This window comes from Pelobates fuscus, chromosome 1, assembly GCF_036172605.1.
Source record: "Pelobates fuscus isolate aPelFus1 chromosome 1, aPelFus1.pri, whole genome shotgun sequence".
In the NCBI taxonomy this organism is placed as follows: Eukaryota; Metazoa; Chordata; class Amphibia; order Anura; family Pelobatidae; genus Pelobates; species Pelobates fuscus.
In genome coordinates this window covers 228,672,091-228,697,586 of record NC_086317.1, presented here as the reverse complement: position 1 = coordinate 228,697,586, position 25,496 = coordinate 228,672,091, and the positions used below count along the sequence as shown (strand labels likewise).

Genomic DNA, 25,496 nt, shown 5'->3' with positions numbered 1-25,496 from the left:
CTCTGAAGCTGCTTTTGGGCGAAAGGTGTTACAAGCTGTGGTGGCCTAATTCCCGCCCAGATGGGTATCTTGCTATATCCCATAAGTTACTGCCACCATATGACAGAAAAAAATGAAATTTTTACTTACCGTAAATTCTTTTTTTCTTAATATGGTGGCAGTACTGCTTCCCTCCCTCTTTATTAAAGAATTTTTTTCAGTATATATTTTGTCTGTGTTTTTCTTGTCACGTACTGGGGTAGGTTTTGCGGTTCTGCATCTTATAGGGAAAGGGGGGAGGGGGTCCTTTTAATCTAAAATGCTTGTTAAAGATGTCTTGCCCACAGGGAGGAGCAAAACCCATAAGTTACTGCCACCATATTAAGAAAAAAAGAATTTTCGGTAAATAAAAATTTCTGTTTTCCTGCTGCATATCAAGGCTGCAATTCTCTACAGGATTCATGTAGGATGATTGAATCTCTGAATTACATAAAATGCTTCTGGACTTTCAGATCATACAAGATGAATGATATTCTGCCAGTGAACTACAAGGTTTGAAGCATTAACTGGCCATTAAAATAGCCAATGGTTAATATAAACCTATATACACACACACACACACACACACAAATATGCATGGACACAATAGAAGAAAAATAGATGTACATTAAAAAAAAAAAACCAAAAACATTGTATATGCAAATAGAATATGGTTAATGACATGCTAATAGCACACATCTTTAAAGATCTAATTAATTACCAGAGCTTGTGACACAATGAATACAAATTCCACCATTTTAATGCACCCAATTGTATATAAAACATTTTACATTATATCGGTACATTGTTCTGTAAATTATCTTTTTGGAAGTTATGATGGAAGCATCTTTAACTCATTTAATTGGACAAAAAAACAAAACAAAATTAAAATATATGACATTTTGGTTGTGGCTGACATTTTATTCAAGTAACCACTGCTTGTCAAATCTTAGAGATTGGTCGGGTGTGTCTGATAAAATAATAATGGCAATTAGACTAATAGTTTGACTAAAAGTCTCTTGGTAGCAGACTAATGTGTAACAATCTATCTTTGATGGAGTTATAATTACATATAAGAAGTGTACCACTGACAACATTGTTAATTTGTAAGATTTAATTAATAAAAATAACAAAAATCCAAATAAGGACCCATAAAAGTCACCAGGTATCTACAGTTAAGAGTCAGGGATTGAATCTTTTATATGGAAAAGTCTGTCAAAAACAAATCTACATCCAGGGAACTCCTGAAGAGGCACTACAGAAGACCTTGGCGTTTCAGATCTTCGTAAGTCTTCTTGTTAACTACGTTCCCACTGGAGTCTTCATATTCTTCCTGTAGCATACAAGAAAATGATAAAGGTTAGTGGCGATTACCCTAAAGACATGAAGATTTACAAAATCTTTTACTAGTGTAAATTTCCATAAATGTTAATAATTCAGTGATCCTTGAAAGAGGAGCAGCACTGACAAAACATGTATTTATGTCCAAAGAAAGTTCCATATTGGAATTGAATTGTTGATTTAAGGAGTTGTAATACAATATAAATATAAATATTTTGGGAAATCCCAGAGTGCTGGCTCAATATTTTACCAATGGATGGAGTGTTGCTCAGCACCCAGTAAGCAATCGCATAGAAATTATTAAGTTGCAGTGCAAGGACATTTGGAAATAATTATACATAAATTGTATGCAGTCTAAATTTAAGAGGGGTAGTTAAAACCAATTTGCAATTTTGATAGATGCAAAATACAAACTACCGATTGAGAAAGCTGTACTGGACACAGTGAAGCGTGAAGACCATAAAGACTTTTTCTTGTATATGTTTATTTCTGTTTTTAAATTTTTGTTGTTAATGCAATTTTCTATTCATTTCAATTTGGGATATACTAATAGTCCAATGGATCATCTTCCACAATTGCTGTTGAAAGAAGGTTGGCAGTCCCCTTAACCCCTTAAGTACCAAACTTCTGGAATAAAAGGGAATCATGACATGTCACACATGTCATGTGTCCTTAAGGGGTAAAGGCTATTGCACCTAGAGTCAGACTTAGGCTCTTATAAAGGTGAGAAGCCATTTGTACATTGCACTTATTTCAATTTATTTGAACTTATTACTCCATGAGCCTTGTTGTTTCTTCCCCTTCCTCCTTATTTCTTCCCTGTTTGTGATGACACCCATGTTAAAGAAACAAAGAGGGAATGTGTCACCTAAGCACACACAAGTGGATAAGATTTGAGCATATCCTAGCTGGCTCTTGTCCATGTGAGTGTGCTTAATGTAGATTTTACACAATTTTCTTTACCCAAATGTATTAGACTATATGAGTTTCACGTTTTCACATCATCCTACTGTTTTTTTAAACCCTAAAAGGGTTAGTATTAATTTTCTAAGTACTCCACTATATAAGCTAGTGGTGATGTACTGTTACTTAGTGTGCACTTCTATCCCTTTTGCATGTAATTGTGTAATAATTGAGAGAAACTAACATTTGTGTGGTAACTGCTATATTTGCCACCCGCACTTAGTTGTATTTAAAGCGCTTTGGTTTTAAACACCTATGCAGAGTTTTGCTACATACTACTCAAGAGTTTCCAAGTGAGAACATCACAGCTTCCTAATTTTCTATGTAGTCACACAAAACTATGCTAGACTATGGGATTTTGCAACCATAAGCAATCCCTCCTGATTGCTTTCTTCCTGTCATTTTGTTCAGTACTTTAGAGCAAGTTTTAGCTCTAATTTATTTGTGAATATCGGCACTATAATTTTTTCCTCAAAGCTTTACTGACACTTTACCAACAGTTTCTGCTTCCTCAAGACAATATAAATTGTTTAAGAATGCAGCATTTATATAATCTAATATTCTGACTACTTGCAAAGGGCAATAAGAAAGCAAGGAAGACATCTTGAAGTGGGTATGAAATACTGCTTCTTCCACTATATCTCAACAGAAACACGCTCTCCATCCACACCATAAGGTAAAAGCAGTCAAAGACCACCACAGGAATAGGAGCATTATTTGGCAGGCAGTTTCTGAAAAGGAAGGGTTTAAGGTAACAAATATTTATGTATTCTTTTGTATAGAACACTATGGGACTGCTTATTTTAGGAGAAAATAATGAATGTACTTAATACTTACAATTTGGCTATTTGGCCTTTAAATTTGCAATACCATGGTAAATTACAGATAATACAGTTTGGCATATGTATATGTCTGTGAAAGAATGGATTATTTTGTGTGTCTTAGTATTATATTTTTGTAAGTGTGTGTATGCTCATGTCAGGACGGAAGGGTGTGTGGTTTCTTAACCCCTTAAGGACCAAACTTCTGGAATAAAAGGGAATCGTGACATGTCACACATGTCATATGTCCTTAAGGGGTTAAAGGAAAATGATACAGTTGAATTAATCCTTTTTAAAAAATTGTTACACATACACAAATTATATATATATATATATATATATATATATATATATATATATATATGCAAAAACAAAACACTAATCTGAAGAAAAAAAGAAAAGAAAAAAAACTATTCACATTAATTGTGGCAACTAATATTTAGACCTAGATAGTAGCTTAGGATCTGACATTTAATACCCCGATAGTATAATCAAAGATTTATTAAGCAGATGAACAAAATATAATGCATCCCAATAAGCATGCGCGAGAGAGAAGGACCAATTCCTGCCCTCCGAACCCAAACCAAACAAAATAAAAAGGAATAGAGAAAGCAGAGAGAGATTGATTTGGATGTAATTAAGAGCATCAAACTACACCGCAAATACATTTTTTGATTAGAGTCTTTTGTGTTTCTAGTGGTATACTTGAAAAGCAACAGTTAACATAAAAGCTACTGTGAGAGAATTTGCTTACCTCAGTATCTGGCTGCCACCGTTCAGATGCCTTCTGGAGCTTAAGTTTGGACCACACTAGAAGGCAGAGGAAAAATAATGCAGCTTTTATTAAAAAGATTCTGTCTGGGCGAGAATGTAACGGCCTATAGATCTTGGTTTCACACTTGCAACTGTATGTTTCTCCCTGTAATGTTTCTCCCATCTTACGCTTCTCTCATGACTGGTGTCACAGGCTAGCAGTCTACTGTGTCCTGTAGGATGCCATTCTTACTACCAGAAAATTAATTCCTTGGTGTTTTTTCAATAGATGTGGCTATAGAAATATTTGGTCCGGAGAGATAGATATTTCCTCCTTCCCCCAGTTCAGCCTACAAACTAATTGCCAATAGGCTCCCCCATCTGTCACTTACATTTCTTCAATGTATCAATTATTAGTGAACGCTTTTACAAATAATGTGTATTAAACACCCATATTTCCTACACAGCTATGGAACTTGCTGGCACATTATAAGTAATAATAATAAAATAATATCAGAGGACACATGTACGGTTATGGTGCAAATTAAAGATCAGCATACAGAGTTCAAAATAATAAAGATACACAGACACTATGCAAGCACATTACAGAAAATGTATTTCATTTAAAATACTTATTACAGTATTTACATAGAGAATGTGTATAGGGAAACTACAAGAACCAAACACACTGCAACTCACTGTAGTAGTTATAATAAATGGAGGTTGTTGGTGCCGACATGAACACAGAGCTCAAGATGGTAGAACATTAGGAAATTTTATTCCATATTATTGTGTGTGCATGTATATCTTTATCTATATCTAAAAAAACAAGTAGCAAGAGAGGTGAGAACAGACAACATCTCAATTAATCTGACCTTAGGTGAGTCCCCGCTCAGATCTCAAGCTGGTTTTAGCACATCTTGTGCCAGTACAGAGAGAACATATTTGAAGCATATCAGACTGGTCCCAGATCTGACATGCCAGCAAGTTCCCTCTGCACGAGGGATACAGCAACCCCAGACAATCATTTCAACCTTGTAAGGTATCAGTGAGGTATAGCCAATATCCCGCTAGGCACTGTGAGCAAGGGGTCCATGTCTGGATTACCCTTTAAACTTAAGGAAAGAAAAAAACAGGTAGCAAGAGAGGTGAGAATGGAAAACAGCTCAATTAGCCACTAATGGCACAAGATGAGCTAAAACCAGCTTGAGAACTGAGCAGGGACCCCAAGAAGGGCAGGCTAATTGAGCTGTTGTCCATTCTCAGCACTCTCCTGCGACTTGTTTTTTGCTCTCCTTAAGTTTCAAGGGTAAACCAGACGTGGACTCCTTGCTGACGGTGCCTAGAGAGATATTGGCTATACCTCACGGAGGATGCCTAACAAGGTTGAAACGATTGTCTGGGGTTGCTGTAGCTCTCATGAAGAGAGAGTCGGCCAGTATTTAGGATCTGTTCTTCCTTTTTGGGTGGAATCAGTCTGAGAAGCAAATAGCCTGGTTCTCTCTGTAATGGCACAAGATGAGCTAAAACCAGCTTGAGAACTTAGCGGGGACCCACCGAAGGTCAGGCTAAATGAGCTGTTGTCTGTTCTCAGCACTTTCTCATAGAGAAACGTGTGTTACAATATATTGAATTGTATTACCAAATTTATGCAAGTTTTCTAGTCTGAGAGAGCCAACAGTTTTGCAACATATGAATCTGCACAGTTATTTTGGACAAAATTACAGGAAAATTAAACTTCCTTATTATGGAGATTCTGATTTGCATTTCCAAAATGAAGCGGGTAAAACACAGGATGCTCCAAAACCGCAATATAGATACAATTGAGTGAGCATTTCATCTCTATACACATGATAAACACACCCGAAGCCCCAGGTGATGAGGAGGTTAAGCATTCAGGTGTACGTAAGCACCCTCTCAGAACTGTATATTTTACAGTTCAATAGAACAAACATTTTGTCTTTATTGCCTAAGGGTCATGTGAGAATAATCCTGTTCTATTCTGTTATTCTAATGTAAAAAACCTACAATAAAAACTATTTTGACAAAAAAAAAAAAAGTGGTGCGGCCTCTACAGGAAATGATTCTCAGTAAAATCTGTTAAAAATCTACATTTACCAAGAGACTATTCTCCAGCTTTGGCAATTGATGGCGGTGCCTGTGCTGCATGGCAATCCATCGTACATTGCTCGAGCTCCTCTAGTCGGCATTGTTATTCTCCTAATTGTTATCTGCACTGAGCATGCAGCTTTGGACCGGTGTCCGACCGTGACGAGCTCTATCATAAAAATGGTGAGTCCTGTTGTACTAGTTGGGCTGGAGATAGGTGACCGATCTCCTGGGCCCACATGTCACTGATACTAGTGGAGTTCAGACAAGAATCAAGACCCCCTCCTCCCCGGGCTGTCGGGGGTTATCCCAGCCAACCACTGAGCTGTCTAGCATACATGCACTCACCGCCAGTACCATCAGTCAAACTCACTAAGATGGCGAACACAAGGAAGGCCAGACGGCTCAGCACAACTCCAGTGTAAACATCCTAGTGAGACTGAAGGAAATCTTTGACCTTTTTTGGATGAAGCTGGATTAGTGTGCAGCCACACCACCGCATTTTCCCCTGATGAATGTACAGCAAACAGAGCATCGAGGCGAGAGGAAGCCCCACCTGGGCCAAATAATCACTGAAGCGCTTGTTCCCTCAACCGATCACACTCCAGGGCTGAAGGCCTAAAGGTTTATAAACCAGACGCATCGCCCACACCAGCAGGAGAACGTCAGCCACATGACTGGGTCCTCTTGCTGATCCAGGAATGGAAAGGACTTTGACTCTGAGAGTAACCAGGTCCGTTGTCTAGAGATGCCGGCCTTCACATTAGCTCAGGGCGAGAGAGGTACCTAGGTTTTGCTAAATTACTGCACTAGGCTATCCTCCAGTATACTCATTATGGTTCCCAAGTATGAGAGTCGGATTTGAATATCAGATGACACCTTGTTTTTACATGTGGGAGCCATTTTGCTCTAATTTATTCTTGTTCGCCTTGTCCTTTATAGTTTTCACATTTTACATATATTTTTGAAGCTGCAGGGATAACATGTTCAGCGGTTTTCTTCTCCTTCTTGATTAAACTAGTTAATGCTCATATAGTACTCATCAAGTCTTGTAGCATCTCTACAACTAAATATTTCTTTAATGCATTAAGACATGTTTGACAAGCTTGATACTTTTATTTTACTTAAAAAAATGAGGCTGGCTAATCTAGGAGTAATCCCCACTATGCCAATAATGTCTGATGTTACATTCTATAACATGCCTTTTACTCTGTACCCATATGCCTCAGAGAAAAACAACAAAAATGGTGTGCTACTTCTAGGAATTGCTGACATTCTTCCCACATGGAAAACAAAAGCGGAAATCTTATTCCATGGGGAAGATTTTTTTTCCCCCAGACAGCTGGGTCTTAGATCCTCATTCCCCTACAGGCCCTGTTGTCTAGAAGAATAAAAGCTTCTATGTTTTAAAACACATGAGCAAAGTTCGCATCAACTCATCCAATGAACCAACATAAAAGAAGAGGTTCCTTCTCAAAAGGTAGATCAGAATGCATTTTCTAAAGCAAACACTGCTGACCAAGACCATATCTTGACAGTTGTCCAGTTAGACTGTAGGAAGATCATTGTTCTGTGGTGCTATCTTCAAGGACTTCTCTAGTAAGAAAGTAACTGGTAACTGTAACTACCCAAATATGGAAATCTCTTAACTGGATCTTTCCAGCTTTGACAGACTGCAGACAGACATTTTGGGCTCTGCTGATCAAGCAATTGGTGAATAGGCTTGATGAAGATAAATAAATCCTGCGAAGAGCTACATATATACATACCTCTCAAGATGCCTTTAAAAGTTGGGTAAGGATGTAAGTGAAAAGCTTAACACTTTCTAGATCTCTCAGACTACACTCCGCTGCTCTACCACAGTCAATCTGAGCAATTTATACTTAGAAAATGTATCAAAATCCTCAGAAGCAATACTTTAGGAGGAGGAACCCATCATTCCCCAAACACTGAAGAAACTTGTTTAAATTTCTGGTTCCATGTCTGAGGACTAGCCACAAGGGGGGGGGGGGGGGGAGAGGATGAACTGATTAAATAGTAGCAGTCATAGCCTTCGTAAAGGTGTGCTACAAACTAGTCTGGAACAAAAAATAGTCAGTTTCTCCTCAGGTCATCTCTGTGATCTCTTTATAAAAGGTGCTTGAGTACTTCTTTTTGTAACCATCTTGTAAAGGAGTACAACAAGGTTTGTAGGACAACTGCTCAGTTTGGAAGCAGCATTAAAATGAGTCTCTTATAGTGATACTGGAGGATGAAAGTGGAGATTGTATGTGTAGAGTTTCACCATGAACTGCTGGTCATATAGACTAAATGCACTCAACACCACCTCCTGCAACGTCATAAGCCAGCTTGGAACTAGAGTTCAGAGTGGAAATGATTAATTCTGTGTATAGTTGGGAGTCTCATCTACCCTCTGAGATGCCCAAGTGCTCCCAAACTCAGCTAAGTCTAGCTTCACTGACATACCCATTTCTCCAATGATGGAAGTGACATTTTGGAAAGCTAGAGGGACAAACTTTGGACCTGGATGTCATTTTCACAATATTTCTGAGTGAAACAAGTGGCACAACAACAATTGTTGATACATAAAATAGAAACTTACAGCAAACTGCATCTTCAATCTGTGTGACATTGGCAAAGTGAGCAGTGTTTGGGATCCCGAGACACCTCATGCCATGAGCATGACGCCACTCCTAAATGAGGAGAGAGATGAAAAAAAGTGTTAACTCATTATGTAAAACAGACACACCTTAAGTTATCGCATCTTTAAAACTTACTTTAGTCACTCAAAAGATGAAAAAGCATGGGCTGCTAGAGCAATAAAACTTGGAAGAAAGACCCTAAAATGTGAATCAATATACTCTGTCATACCATACACAATAGCAAATGTTGCAGCAGTAAAACATTGTGGAAACAGTTGGCTGTGGCATACCAAAAGGGAATAAGACACATATAGCTTAAAAAGACTTGTGCAATAAAACCAGATAAACACTGCAGACATAACTTTAGTGGAATAGCCTAAACTTTGAGAAGACTGTAAATTTACTAACATTGCTTTCTATATTCTTGCCATCTTCAAGAAATAACATCAGTGAGGCGATTTGGTCTAATAATGTAGTACACACATATGCTGTATCTTCATGATTGGCAAGAGTTTGTGAGACATACTAAGTGCATTCAATGAGAATGAGAGCCAGGGCTGCTTCCTGAAGAAGTGGAAGATTTACAGCAAAAAGGGTAATTTCAGAGATACAAACAGGATGGCTAATCCACCGTTTTATCCCAGGAAAAAGGAGAAGGGATCAAACTACCTATAGGACTGTATGATATAAGGTAACAAATATATCATGTTTTCAGAAAAATATTGCAATTCAGTAATATATTTTTAATTCATACATTTTCATACAAGAAACATCTATTTACTGGTTTAATGATTTTTGCTCGCAAGGAAATATCACCAGTACAGATATTTAAAGTGCAATTTTATTAACTTTATAAATTAATAGGAAAGAGCCTTATGTGTGATAGCAAGACTTGGGTCTCTTTGCCCATGCACCTCTTTTACCCCACTTGTGTCTTGCTGCCCTGTCCCCTTTCCACAACCTGTGTCTTGCTGCCCTGTCCCCTTTCCACAACCTGTGTCTTGCTGCCCTGTCCCCTTTCCACAACCTGTGTCTTGCTGCCCTGTCCCCTTTCCACAACCTGTGTCTCTGCCCTGTCCCCTTTCCACAACCTGTGTCTCTGCCATGTCCCCTTTCCACAACCTGTGTCTCTGCCATGTCCCCTTTCCACAACCTGTGTCTCTGCCATGTCCCCTTTCCACAACCTGTGTCTCTGCCATGTCCCCTTTCCACAACCTGTGTCTCTGCCATGTCCCCTTTCCAGCCCACTTCTGTCTGCCCATGTCCCCTCACTCACTTATCACTCTACCCATGAGCCTTTCCCCCCTATCTTTTTCAGTCTACACATTTCCTACTTTTGCCGCCCAGACCACACACCGTTTCTTCCACTTTCCTTTCGATGCCAATACAACCTTTTGAGTCCCTACCCCTTTATCCGTCACTTGCCGCTCCTTCAACCTTTATTTGGTAGCATGGCCAAGCAGCACGGAGTCAAAATCCAATGGGCAAGTATACTCTGTCAGACACTGGGTGTTATGGGCAGAGGGATGTGATATAACACCGCCCTCCTGTATCGTCATGGATGATATTGTGATTTTATGGTAATTGATATAAATCACCAGGCTTTTACTGCCTAGCACAAAAACACAACAAATCGTATATAAACACACAACCATAACCTAGAGTCGATAACCTTTTCTGGTTAGCTTTTGTACAGTACCTTCTTGTGCTACTCTGTTTTAACTATGACCACACCTACTGCTTTCTAATGAAGATCGTAATGTGTATCCAGGGGTGCCATCAGGAGAACCAAACTATGTGGCACGGAGGTTCAGTTTTTCAGATCCATTAATAAATTATCTATTCACATTTTGCAATACCCAAGCTGTTTGCATGAAATAATAAGACACTATAATCAGCATTAAATGAAAAATCTAAAGGTTAGAAATACAAACACTAGCATTAAACTTTTCACCTTTCAAAAGAACACACCAAGCATCATAACCACTACAGCTCTGTAGTGGTTAAGGTGCCCGGAGAAACCAGGTGCCACCTCACTGTAAAGAGTCAAACAGTTTAACAATGGTTTGAACTTTTCATGTGGGGTCTGTCAGCTGCCCCTTCTTGAGTCCACTAACTCAGCCAAAGAGTCAATGAGCTACTAGCAGCTGAGGAAGGCCACAGGTAGAAAGTCAATCAATGAGGTAGCCAATCAACCCTACACTGTCTCTAACTCTTAAATATTAACCCTTACCATACTCCTAAATTAGAGGGATTCTCTCTATTGACAAAAGAAGAATTCCCATTTTACACAGTAGAGAGCACTCTGTAAGCACCCTCTCCTGTGTGATTGAAGCATTAAAAGGAAAGTGATCTAGCAGTCTTCTAAGACTATGCTCCGCTGGTACACTACACCCGTCAAACTCTTTCATATGCACAAGACCCCAGATCTCTGCGGGAGGTGATGTGGCCAGAGGGGGTACCTATATCCACATGTGGTGGGAGTGTCCAGAAGTCCAAGGTTTTTGGGGAAGGGTGGGCAATCTCTTATCCAAGTTAAGCTTGACCCCTGGATCTTCCGGCTATCCAGATCCTTGGACGACTGGCCCAAACCTGAACAGAAACCCTTACATAAATTGACTTTAGCTGCCAGACGAGTTATGGCGCAGTACTGGCTAAAAACAGACCTACCTTCGATCAAAATAAGAGACACATTTTTAATGGACAATTTGACTGCACAAGTGAGATATACGACTACCATCTTTGATAGGCTATGAAACCCCTGGCTCACTACTAACATGGGTAACAACCAGAATGGATTGTAACAATATAGAAATAGTAGGCAGCTCACCGCAAAATGACGCTGAAAAGCCTTGGGTCCCCGGTATGTGTAGTTTCCACAAATCTCACAGTTGTAATTGATATTCAGGCCATGCAGTTTGTACAGCCAGTATGGAATAGGCTGCAAAAAACAGAAAGATAGTGAGAGATCTCACAGTACATAATTTTTCTCTTATATTACAGATAATTTTGCTGGATAAACACAACTGACAGATGCGGCATACCGACAACTCACCTTGCCATCCCAACCAAGAGGTAGGTTTTTGGGATTGTAAATTATCTCATTATCCTCATCATCACTCTCACTCTCACTAATTTGTTCTTCTTCCTCCTCCTCTCTTTCCTCCCCTGTACGGGCCTGTTTGCGCTGTACATTCTCATGGGTCAAGTGTCTTTGCTCCTAAAAGCAGAATTGAAATAGAAATATAACATAAGGGATTATAGTATTGATAATGTTCAGTGTTCTTTTGTACATGTTTGCACATTTAAAATCAGTAAATTAGAAAAATCAGGTGTGCGTTTAGAAGTGTTTTAAAGATTGAAATTAAGAAAGAAAGAAGGAAAAAAAGACAAGTGAACGTCAAATGGTAAAACACTTCAATGATCTTTGTATTTTCTGTAACCAGCTCAAAAGACTGAGTTGGAAGACTGTATTCTATGTATTTTGCCATGCCCAAAACAAGAAACATGTGCACTGGGAGGCAGTGATAGAAAGGTATACCACGCAAGAACAGAAAGCCTGCCACCTGCCTGAAAAACTTGTCAATGACAAGTTCATAAAACAGGATTCTTTAAATGATAATCTTCAAATTCACAAGACTTCCAAAAAGCTTTCAACAGTTTGTGCACATAGCAGGAACAGAAAATTCAAATGAGCATTTCCTGTTTCATGCACAGTAGGTAGTTGGAAACTAATCTATAAATCACAGAATTCATTGGCTGCTAGTATGCACTCTGCACTATTAAATAATACTCCAAACGTAATAATTCCAGCTGAACTTAGTATAACCTTTGCAACACACCAATAATCTATTTGCATTATTGAATTAAATATATTAATGGAAATAAAATCTTCTATGCACCCTGGACATTCCCAATCATGAGTGTATTGATAATATGGCATTAACAGTTCTATATTACTGTCAATTTCACAAAACCTGGACAATAGTGATTGACAGAGTTCTAGAGCAGGTTACCCATCTCACACTTCAGAATGTAAGGCACCACTACCTCTTCATCTCAATGCCGTGGTTATGGAGTTTACAGTCCCTTGGTGTAACCTCGCCTTCCAGAAGTACTGATTGAAGCTGCCTGTCACACTGCCTCTCCTCTTCTGTTCAGTTAAGGGCATGGCATTTGCTCTAGCATTGAAGCAATGGCAGTGATAGGCTGAGCGTTTTAGCTGATGCACTAAGACTATTAAAGGCAGCTCATTGTCAGTAAAAGTTAACAAAGTATGCACGATTACTCAGGATAAAAAGCCATTTATAGGCTGAGAATGTCAGTTATAAGATTATGTTCTTCGCCTTTCAGTACAGTCACTTTGTTGCTTGAGCAGATGTTTCTGCTTTAGCTGAGCACTAGAGGAGAGTCAGCATGAGGGGACCATGGGGACACCACTGGTGTAATAATCCATATTGAAAATGGTTTAACATTGGAAGACACAACATAGGCCTCCCAGGCACCATGACAACTTAACCTTAATCATTACAGTCAAGATCATGGCAGTCCCTGGATTTCAGGAAAACCCTCTGTTAATTTGAAACCATTTTTAAACACTAATGGACTCTCTTATGTAGCATAACCTCTACCACAAGCTGTACTGGTTATGTTGCTGAGAGTGCCCCTGTAACAGGTTAATATTCTTCTATAACTTTAGGAAAAGTCACGCAGAGAAATATAAATGCTTAAAGAGATGAGAAATAGTAAAGAAGGGTTATGGTTTATTAACTTACCCCTAGGATTTCAATATATTCATAAACCTGAGCTTCAAGAAATGCAATGTCCTTGTTCTTCTCAGTGTCTCTGCAGAATATATATATATAATTTTTTTTTTTTTTTTTTTAAATAAAACAAATCCATTAAACAATGCAGTGCCTACTAGTACATATCCGTCTACAAACACAGGCCATCTGCAGTAATGTGCATTGTTCATAATAGTTGGAGGTAAGCAAAGAAAACACAAACACAGGGGAAAAAAATAAAACTATATCTTGGAGAACACAAATGAAAATGAAAGGACAGGGGTGAAATAACCAGAGCAAAACAAAACAGAAAACGTGCTCTGCTTTAGATGTAGTTCTTTCGTCTAAATTACTACACACTGCAAAATAACTGAATATTTTATCACTTTACCTTCTTGTTCCCTTTGCTTTGGGATTTTTCGCAAACAAAGATGTATCCAGAGCTTCCAAAGATTTGCCTTTTGTGCCAAAAAGCCTCTGGGATCTTTCCTCTAGGGTTCTAGGATATAAAATGAAGTATAATGCAAACAAAACAAATGCATTCTCTATAAAAGGGAAACAACATTAGGAAATGAATGCGTAAAAATATATTTACAGTAGACTAGCTAACATTATGTAATAATTGCAAGGTATCATATCCTAAAGTACTGATCTGTGAATAAGAAGAACCCTACAATTATTGCATGGCACGTATGAGCAGTGGTATGAAGAGCTCTAATTTAGTTACATGATTTACCTGAAGAAAAATAAAAATAAAAATCAGAAATAAGAGGGCCTCTAAAGGCAGCACTGTGAAGCAGAATTCCACGGTGCTTATTTCACGGTCATGTCTCTTAGAGATAGACCACTGGGCACATGGCTACTCGGCTGTGTGTCATGGTGACCTAAAACATATGGCGTTAACTAACCTTATACTAGTAAACAAAGGCGTCATTTAGAATGGCCATTCCACTCTACAAACAGCTCAACTAAAATATGCTGTCCTTCTGTAGCTCAACTGATGGTTAACTCTGCATGACATAAGTCTTATACAAATATAGTCACGTGGATACTTTACACACATCATATACACATTCCAATTGACTGTTACACTGCTGCTATCATCACAGATTATGGGTGGCTCTGCAAGGGCAGGCACTGTGTAAAGTGTTCGAGAAGGTCGTGCTCTGGCACTTATGATTTACATACACAAGTGTCTATAACGTAGACAAATGTTACAGCATTCTGAGCATGCCAAACATCATTAGCTGGGAAGTAGTAGTTTTAAACTGAACATAGATAGTAATGATGAAAATATTTACTTACCCTCCACATTTTAATCCTAAAGCCATCAAAGCAGATTTTAACCTGTCCAATCCAAGAGAAGCCAATTCCTGCCATGGACAGAGAAAGAAAAAATCCCCTTAAACACATTTTGTAACTTTGCCCTAACTGTTCAGTGTAGACCACACAAGTACATCAAATGTTACAAACACGAAATGCTGCAGGCACTCAGTAATCGAAGGCGACATGCTTACCCTAGCTGGGCTAGGATATTTCAACATTACTACCAAATAAAGAATGATGTGAGAAGGACCAAAACAAAACTATCTTTAACATACAAGCCATGAAGGGAACTCAATCAAGATTTTAATGGACTTGAAACACCACAAAAACAATATACAGTGCAGAAATGTGTATTATGCAATGTGATAGTTAAGATAAATGGGCATGCACCTTAACCACTCTTTGCACCATCCTGCTACTACAGGTCATATTGTTTTCGAACTAACATGTACCTGAGGCCCAATGGTTTGGCTTCTTTTCACATATATCACTAAAGTTAAGATTCCTCTTCCACTGTAGAAAAACATTTTTTCCAATTTTGGACAGAACTTTATGGCTAAGCATTGTCAACTGACACTTAGCCAACAAATGCTATGCAATGATGGATTGAACTGATATTTCTAAAGATTAAGCAGAACGGTTGCTTCAGCAATAGTGGTGGTATGTCAGATCGTTTGAAAACAGCCGGGCTCTTAGCAGAGAGATGGCTGCAAGGGACCATGGCACCATAACCACCACTGCTTGCTTAAAGTGCATTTTTAATGCTCAAAGTTCATAAAAAATTCTAAAAATGAAAAACGATTATTGTAACATTGGTTTTACCAAGGTACTAAGATAAACACATGCATTTGATTTTACAAAGGTAAACACATGCATGCGTTTGACCAAGTCTGGGATATTTAAAGGGACACTTTATAAGCAGCATAACAACTTAAGCTTAATGGAGTGGTTTTGGTGTATAGACCATGCCATAGCAGTTTTACTGCTCAATTATCTGCCATTAGGGAGTTAAACCACTTTGTTTATGCAGCCCTAGCTACACCTCTCCTGTATGTGACCTATCGAGTCTACCAACACATTTCTTGCAAAAAGAGATCTAACGTATAAACTTCCCTTATTGCACAGTTTCTTATCTATTTCTCTGCTAATAGCCTGCAGGAGCCTCCTGTGTGTCGTTACAGTTCAATTCATAAAGAAGGAGACAAAAACTAGCAAAGACACACATACACACATTGTACGACTGTGTGTATGTGTGTCTGCAGTACTGTTTCTGAATTACTGCATGTTTATATGTATGGCTTTGTGGGGGATATTTAAATGTTCTGAAAATGTAAACAGTTTGATAAATCCACTGTCATGCTAAAACTGTATATATTAAAAATGTATAGGTAAAATGGATGAGAAGAGGAAGAGTCATGTCGAGAAGAAAGGGGCTTTTCTTTATTTTGAAATATCAGCTGTTTAGTAGAGAGTTCTCTAATTTGGCATCCTTATATATGGCAATCTCACATAAGGAAAGAAAATTAGGGGGTCATCTACTAAACTGCTGAAAGATGAGCATTAAGAAATGAGCTTTTTTCCTGTGTTTATTGTTATTACTGTCATTACTATATTACAATTTTAGCTATGAGAATGAATGCGGCCCTCTGTGCATATACAGACTTGGCATCCAGCCCACATGCAAAAAGGGTTGTTGATCCCTGATTTATACACTAAAACAGCTTCATTGAGCTAAAGTTGTTTTGTTGCTTAGAATATCCCTTTAAGAACACATGTTTCTGCTTTTGTTTCATATTAAAGACAAACCACAAATTATTTTTTTAGTCCTTGGAGTGCTATCATTCAGAGGATAGAGAGAGATATACACACACACACAATCCATGTATATATTACACACACACACACACACACACTTATGTCCAAAATTTCCAGTTCTCTGCTACTAGCAAAATGTAATTTTTAAATCATGTAATACGTGATTTTTTTTGAAAAATTTTTTTTTAAAGGTAATTCACTGTGACTAATTGAGGAAAAGAAAACCTACTTTTGATGTAACCCACTTATAATCAGCCTCTCTAGCAGTCTGAAGTACTAAACTTAATCGTGCCTGTGAGGGTTGGTGGTGGATCATCAGATGTCTACACTCTTTAAACTCATGATAGTGTGGTGTGGTACATTAGTTGGTTTATCCCCCTTAAAACAGCCACTAATATCAGATATGATTCCATTGTTACAATGGACTGCTGCTTTCAAACAGCACTGAGTGTAAAAGGGGTCAATGACCCACTTAATTCTCACTTGACAATGGTTAGTGAAATATCGATGACATGGGAAGATTTGGGGCTAAATTTTAAGTTGTTACAAGGCTCATCTTGAGTCACAATTAACAAGTGCCAGTGTGTTTGTGGTGTATATGCACCAGATTAACTTCTCAATGTACCTACCTCCCAAGAAGAGAAGGCAGAGAGGTCTAAATGAGCTCCAGCATGAGTGAGGGCACTGCTTGTCTCTTTCTGCAAGTGAGAAAATATACTAGTATTAAAACATTTCAGATAACCAATTGTCATACAATTCCAACAGCAAATTATACACACAATAACTACAGCTTCCAGCTTACCCATCACAGACTGTAGACAACATATGCTAAGGACAATATATTAAAAGGATCATAACAGTGTTTATGGTGAAAGACAGTCCCTGTATCTAGCTCCACTTAGACAATATATAAGTACAAATTTATCATACACCAAAATGTGTTATGTTGAGAAAAAAAAAATAGTTTCCACCAACTAGTGGTTTGCACACAGCACCAAGTAACCTGAAGCTTTGCAGAAACTGCTTCCAAATCTTAAGAAAATGGGGGACAATTGGGTGCAACTTGCGACTTTTCATGTGTTTTTTAACGTATTACCAACTCTCACAAGCAGTAAACAAATACAAATTCAACTGAAGTTGATGATGAACTTTACCGGCCAGCCTGGAAATGTCCCACTATCCCACTTCTTTTCAAAATCTGCCTGTATCTTCCCAAAGAGTTCATTCTGGTCCAACAGCGGCTTCACCCGGTCTGTGTAATCTTGAAGGTATTCTAGAACACCTTCCAAGTACCTGTAGAAATATTTAGAAAAGTCAAATAGTTAATTTACTACAGGATAAGCAAATGCAAACAACAATTTCAGATTGGCATTTTGCAGCTCCACTATCCTATTCTGCTTCTGGTGCCAGGAGATTACTTTGTTGCTATACTCTCATGGATGCGTGAGAGTACAACAGAGAAGTCTATGGAGGATGCCAAAGGATCCTCCATAGATAAAGCCATTTTCCTTGCAGCTGTCAAGGGATAAACACTTGCTGACGAGTATAGCTCCCCCCAGTGTCAAGCGTAGGAAAAATAGCGAGACAAAGTAGTCCCTTACTTTGTCTCAGTATATTTTTTGTCTGGGTAGAAATTTCAGTGAACTTCCAATAAGTCAATATGACACATTTCATAAAGAGGGGGCAACAGTGCTGCAATAAATCTTTGTTTCATATTCGTATGATATGTATATGGAAAGTATATGCAAGTGAACAAGAATGAGGGTTGTGTACCTAAAGACACGTAAAGGGACACTCTAGGGACCCAGACCACCTCTGCCCATTGGAGTGGTCTGGGTGCCAACTCCCACAACTCTTAACCCCACAAGTGTAATTATTGCAGTTTTTTTTTTATAAACTGCAATAATTACCTTGCAGGGTTAACTCCACCTCTAGTGGCTGTCTACTAGACAGCCACTAGAGGGCACTTCCTGCATCATGGCACAGAAAACCTGTGCTAGAGCGTCGCTGTGTGAGGACCTCCAGCGTCGCTCAATTCCCCATAGGAAAGCATTGAAATGCATTTTCAATGCTTTCCTATAGGGAGTGCTAAGGCGCATGTGCGGCATTGCCGCGCATGCGCATTAGGTCTCCCCGGCCGGTGGGCGGGATCAGTCTCGCCCACCGGCCGACGCAATGCATAGGAGGAGCGGCGGGGGAGGAGGAAGCAGCGATGTGGGACATCGACGCTGCCTCAGGTAAGTGACTGAAGGGGTTTTCACCCCTTTAGCAACCGGGGAGTGGGAGGTGGGAGGGAGAGGGGACCTGCAGTGATAGGAAAACGGATTGTTTTCCTGGCACTGGAGTTTCCCTTTAAGTACCTAAGCAGTATTATAATAATAAAAATGATGCCACATGTGCAGAAGGTCCATGGTAAAACTAAAAATATTTAAAGGGACATTCATCACTAGACTTTTTTTTTTTTTTTAAACCAACAAACTTTTAAACTAATATACAACACAATACAAATCAAGAAAAACTTTGAAAAGTATGAAATAAACTTGGTTAGACTGTATTGTTGTGAACGCCTCTCAGCTGGGTGAGTTTCTTCAGCTTCCCACCCTTTCCCCTTCCACACCCATAAAAGTATTATATCAGTTAACTAATAAACAGGGCATCATTTTGCAGCAGCAGAAGAGAGAAATCAGACACTGCTCTGCATGAATCAACCTGATCAGACACTTTCTCTTTCTCCTGTCAGGATGTTGCAATGTGAATTGAACAAGTGTAAATCTGTCAGACATACACAATGAACTATTCCAGCATTTCTATGGATAGGACACGGATTGGTTTTATCAGTGTCCCACACAGTGGGTGTGAATAGTATAAGAAGGAAGTAAATATACAAAATAATATATATATATATATATATATACACACACACACACACTTTTTTTTTTCAGCTTGCAGAATGAGGCAACTGTCTCAAAGCTAAAGCTTTTGAATAAGAGTTGTCTCAAAGTGGTGCATATTCTTTTAAATGTTAATTTTCTTTGTCTAGCCATTTCTATCAAGTGCAATGAAAAATGTACTATTTAATACGAACCTTTTGTATTCTGCGTTTTTCCTCTCTTTGGGGATATCAAAAAGCTGATCAAAGGTTGATAAATATGAGATGTAATCCAATTTCTGAAAATGCAACATCAAATAAGTACAAACTGTATTAGATTTTTCAGGGTACAAAAAAAAAAAAATATATATTATTTTTAAATCGTAACTGCTTACTTCTTTCTGTTCCATATTACTCAAAATTGGGGGCATATCTGTATACATTTGATATATTGGAATCTATCATGCAAATATCTATTAAACAAATATGTCTGTGTTAATGTGTAATTTCCCTGCTTTCAAAAAGTTGTGGATACAACAGACATAAGGAAAAGCATTGGCATCTTTATTTAGCTTGTCAAAGAAAAGAATGCAGAAGAGACAACATGAGCCTAGCCATAAACCTAGGTGAATACAACAGATTTTTTTTAAATGCAACAGGAGGGCTAATTGTGCATAAATAACAAAAGGAATGTTAGTTAGCATGCTTACTTCTGATGATTTCAAATTAATGTACTTCAAATAGCAATCATGTAGATCGAGGTATCTGCCATAACCCTCTTCATCGGTGAACTCTACTAAATCTGTGAACAAGGAAAAAGTCAAATCGGACATTAATAACTTGTCTCAATGGGTAACAGATTCCAGGAAAGCACCGAAAGCCACGTGCAACTAGTTGCACTAGACACACACCTAGGTGAACTAATGCTAATTAATGTAGATAAACTCAAATGTGTGCATTTTGGGATAATAAACACACAAGCAACTTACATTCTAAGTGGTAAAGCATATAGATAAAAAGACTTGGGAACAATCTTCAAAGTCAGCAGTTGCAAGAGCCAGTAAGGCATTGTGATGAAAAAGGTGTATTAATTGATAAAATGGAAATATAATTTACATTTCTAAATCAATGGTAAGACTTTAAATATAAGAAGCGATTTTGTGTTCAACAATGTTTACATAAAATGTGCAGAGGCAGGCTACAAAATCAATAAAGGGAAGAGTTACAAAATACCAAAATAATATTGGGCACATTAAATACTATTAAATGTTCTGATCCACATCTCATTATCACTGGGGATTTACAATTGGTGTGTCATTTGTCAATTACTTACTTTGTGCTTCTTCAGTTGGATTCTCTCTGGATTTTAGAAGCTCATCAAACTCAACAGACATGGGTACACAGATCTTTAAAAAAAACAAATACAATGTTTGTCATACCACAGGGATATTGCATATAATAATTATATTACACCAGAGTGTGCTTACTAATCTTTCCATTTATAAAATGGGTTATCGCATAGAAAACCCTAGGTTGAGAACATTTTCCAAGAACCCTTACTAATCACTGAGTTTTGGTGGTTCATAGGAATTATAAACTAGTGGTTAAGGGTCAGATTTTTGACTACGCGGATCTATGACATAGATTCTCAACAATGCTATATAAATAATGAGATCACTTTATCAGGGTCCATACCTACATATACACGAAGTGTAGAAACACAGCACTAGATTGCTGGTCTGTGAGAGGATTGTCTTTAACAGCAATAGCATAACAAATGCAGTCATATAATTTGAAACAGCACAGGGCTTAAATCTTTCCTGATCTTTCATTGGGTACCGTTTATCATGTAGCATAGCTTTTTAACATTGCATGAATAGCTACTCTCTATAGCTATAATTTTTTGTAATTTTTTTTTTTTTAGGAATAATTGGATATACCGTATATACTCGAGTATAAGCAGAGTTTTCCAGCACATTTTTTGTGCTGAAAAACCCCAACTCGGCTTATACTCGAGTCAATAGTCTGTATTATGGCAATTTGCATTGCCATAATACAGACAGGGGGAGAGGGGGACTGGCAGAGAGTTTACTTACCTCTCCTGCAGCTCCTGTCAGCTCTCTCCTCCTCTGCGCCGTCCGTTCAGCACCTCGGTCAGCCACGGCTCTCGCGAGACTTACACTGTGAGCTGGCAGAAGAGCTGAACGGACGGCGCAGAGGAGGAGAGAGCTGACAGGAGCTGCAGGAGAGGTAAGTAAACTCTCTGCAGCCCCCACAGCCCCCCACTGAACTACCAATGCTGGACCACCAGGGAAGGAGAGCCCCCCTCCCTGCCATGTATCAAGCAGGGAGGGGGGACGAAAAAATATAATAATACAATTTTTAAAATAATAAAATAATGAAATTAAATAAAAAAATAATAAGAAGAAATAATAATAATACAAAAATATTAACATAATTAAAAAAATAATAAAATTGCCCACCCCCCACCAAGGCTCTGCATCACACACACACACTGCACTCAGACACACACGCTGCACTCACACATACACACACGCTGCACTCATTATACACACACTGTAAATAAATATTCAATTAATATATTTTTTTTAGGATCTAATTTTATTTAGAAATGTACCAGTAGCTGCTGCATTTCCCACCCTAGTCTTATACTCGAGTCAATAAGTTTTCCCAGTTTTTTGGGGTAAAATTAGGGGCCTCGGCTTATATTCGGGTCGGCTTATACTCGAGTATATACGGTAATTGAGATTTTTCAAACAAACTTTAGTTCTGACACTGAACTAAATGTGTTTTAAATTTGGTATACTGCAGATCTAGATATTTATCTTAGTGTGGGCAATGATTTAAAATTAACACACCTCATTTGGATGTTTCCTGTGAAATTCTTTGATTAGTTTCAATCTGTTGTAGAATTCTCCAAATTCATTTGGTCCTGAAATTGCATTCAGCTCTTCCTTCCTCAGTCTGGAATGAAAATCATTACATCTATTTTAATAATGCTGTTTTCAACATAAAAACATATTACATAGAAACGTCAGTTAAACTAGGAAAAACTATTCTATATATAAATACAAATAATTTGTTAGACACTGCAAGTAGATTCAGAGTATATCATGTAAACATGAATAGCTTAATTTATACTTGAAGACAGACCTGTTCGCAAGGCAAGAAAGTAACACAAATATTTTTAGAATGAACAGCGAAAGCCTGGAGAGATAAAGCATTTTTTGTTATAGATAAAAATACAATTTAAATCCATGCAACTCTAAAATGTCCCCATGTTAAAAAAGCACATTATAAACATATTCAAAATATAGGGTATAGACATATATAAAACAGGAGATGATAAATAAATGTATAAATTTGAAGTTATTAAAAATAATGGACTGATATAAACTAGTTTTATTTAGTAAAGCGTAATGATTAAAAAAATATTTTTTTACCCATCTTTGTCTTCATACAAATCTCTTAGATTTGAGCTGACATCCATATATCGCTGCAAATAAAATGAACATATTAGTGTATTCATTGGTTTGATACAACTCAAATCTATGCCTTATAATTAAGCTGGGAATAACCAGGGGAGGAAATAAAATACTTACATCTTGCATTGCTCTGGCTCTGTGGTCTGAATTAATCTGTTCTCGTAACTAAAGAACAAAATAGTTATTAAGGAAACTGCATGGCACAGGCACATTGTATTATAATGGTAAATGCACATAACACTGCACACATACAGCAAATAAGCAAACATTACCTACACAGAAAATACCATAGCATATGCTATGAATAATTTGATATAATTAAAATGAAAAAAAAGTGGATATTCAAGGTCTTAATGTAAAAGACACAAACAAATTGGTCTGTGAATACTATTTGCAGCAATTTCCTCAATTACTGTTTGGAAATGTCCAAATGTCTACATACTCTATGGTATTCAGACATTTATCAAAACAACATATCAAATTGCTCATTAGAAGAGAAATAAGATTTCACAATGTCTCTGCTTTTTTTTTTATATATATATCAAAGAACAGGATTTGCTACCTTATGAAGCAGACTGTGTTACAATAAAATGTAAATCAGTGAAATGAAATATGATGTTCGTGTGCTCCCTATTAATCAGAGTGTGCATGTCAGAAGAGCATTTGGGTTCCATGTGAGTATGGGGTAAGGGATGGTTGCTGGTTGTATTGGGAAGTGAAGAGATTAAGTGGATTGGGGGAGATTATTTTTCTTGTGGCACAAAGGGAGCTATAGGTTCTGTAGGAGCAAACCAGAAAGCATTTAATTGGAAGAGAAATGGGATGCCCAGATGAACATGAGCACATGACAAAGGACTAAAAGTGGCACTGTCATCACTTGTGGTTTTTGTGACAGTATCAAATAAAAGTGTGTGCTCAAAGTAGGTGCTCACAATTGTTATTAATTTCTGCAGGAATGGCAATGTTTTCTTTGCAGGATTAAAGGGACATAGTCACCCAGACCACTTCAGCTCAATTAAGTGGTCTGGGTGCCTGGTCCCCCAGGTTTTAACCCTTCAGACGTAAACATAGTTTCAGAGAAACTGTTATGTTTACATTGCAGGGTTAATCCAACCTCTAGTGGGGGTCTTAAGGATGATATAATGTGAGGAAAACAAGTTTGTTTTCCTGACACTATAGTGATCCTTTAACCTATCTCTAGTGGCTGACATACGAACAGTCACTAAATGCACTTTCATGAAATCAACAAAAGAGATGCCATCTAATCGGAATAGTGCTTTGCTGCGCATGCGCACTAGCTTCCTAAAGCTTTCCTATGGCAAAGCATTGGAATGGCTAAATTGATCTAAAGTTATAACGGTCTCATGGGATTGCCAGACAGGCTGGAAAACATAGATCCACATTTCCAGTGTCAATTTTCTCCTTACTGTGTGTGCATACGGCAACATTAATCAAACCAAAAGGTGGAAGGTGAGAGAGAACCCTCCCCTACTAATGTCTCGTACGAAACCCAAACACAGGTCAATTCACTAAACAGTGAACTAGACTATAAACTGGTATCCGCTTTAGTATGGCTATCAGGTTACTGATTTCAGTCATCCTATGTGATAATTGTAACTGCTCTATTGAGGATAAATTAATTATTCCACAATTTATTTGATAAGAGGATTATGGTATAAAATACGTCCCTACAAACTAAAAAGGAGATAGATGCTACGGCTTTTTTTTTTTTTTTTTTTATAGTGTGAAAGGGGTCTGTATGCAGCAGCAGCAGTACTGTCCCATCCAGCTGTGCATGCAAGTAACTAAAATAATGAAAATTAAAAAATAGTTTAAATCATTTTTTTGTAACCTTAATTTTTTTGGGGGGGTAAAATAATTTCCCTTAACTTATACGTTATGAAGTTTGATTCCTAAGATCACAGTTGGCTAAAGTTTGCTGGCGCTATATAAATAATAATATAGCCATAATAATAATAATATAATAATTAGCCATGTGACTGACTCGAGCTCACAGCAGACCTGCTGGACTCACACGGACTGGTTATAAGCGGGTAACAGTGTGCATCCCCCCCTGTGAGCTCCCCGCTCAGAGCACCCACAGCACCGGCCGGCATGTCCCGGTGCTCCCCCTTCACACCCCCTGGGGGCTTACCGTGGTTTTCTTAGCCATCATCTCCTTGGTCATAACGTCCATTAGTCTCTCTTTCTCCTCATGGTAGCGGCGTTGCTGCTCCAGCATAGTCTCCATCTTCGTAATTTGCCCGGACCGGAAATGGCGTGGAACGCTCAAATAACCTTCCTCACAGCTCGGCTGGAGAGCGCGAAGGTTCCGCAATAAACAAAGAGAACATGGTTCCTAAGCTACAGCGAACTGGAGGGGGAAAGGAATCCGAGATACACTCCGATATAGCCCCCACCCACGGGGCAGGGGAGATCATTACATTCAGCTTTCCTGGAGATACCCGGAAAGTGTCCGTGTTTAGGAGAGACACTCACTATTTTATATCAGAAATATGTCTGTCCCTCTTTTATTTCCTAAAGTTCTA

At 38.2% G+C, this 25,496-nt stretch overlaps 1 protein-coding gene across 1 annotated transcript; it reads right to left on the bottom strand.

The window, feature by feature from the left end:
• Positions 1 to 760: 760 nt before the first annotated feature.
• SF3A3 (splicing factor 3a subunit 3) lies at positions 761 to 25,270 on the bottom strand. The gene is made up of 17 exons (XM_063444500.1): positions 25,103 to 25,270; positions 23,065 to 23,112; positions 22,906 to 22,958; positions 22,321 to 22,426; positions 20,775 to 20,847; positions 20,152 to 20,243; positions 19,658 to 19,740; positions 17,727 to 17,865; positions 17,202 to 17,270; positions 14,737 to 14,804; positions 13,823 to 13,930; positions 13,423 to 13,492; positions 11,703 to 11,867; positions 11,478 to 11,588; positions 8,608 to 8,698; positions 3,898 to 3,953; positions 761 to 1,351 (listed from the first exon to the last, which is right to left on the bottom strand). Exons 1-17 carry the CDS (start codon positions 25,196 to 25,198, stop codon positions 1,274 to 1,276), a joined length of 1,506 nt encoding a protein of 501 aa, XP_063300570.1. The 5' UTR covers positions 25,199 to 25,270; the 3' UTR covers positions 761 to 1,273.
• Between the last annotated feature and the right edge of the window lie 226 nt (positions 25,271 to 25,496).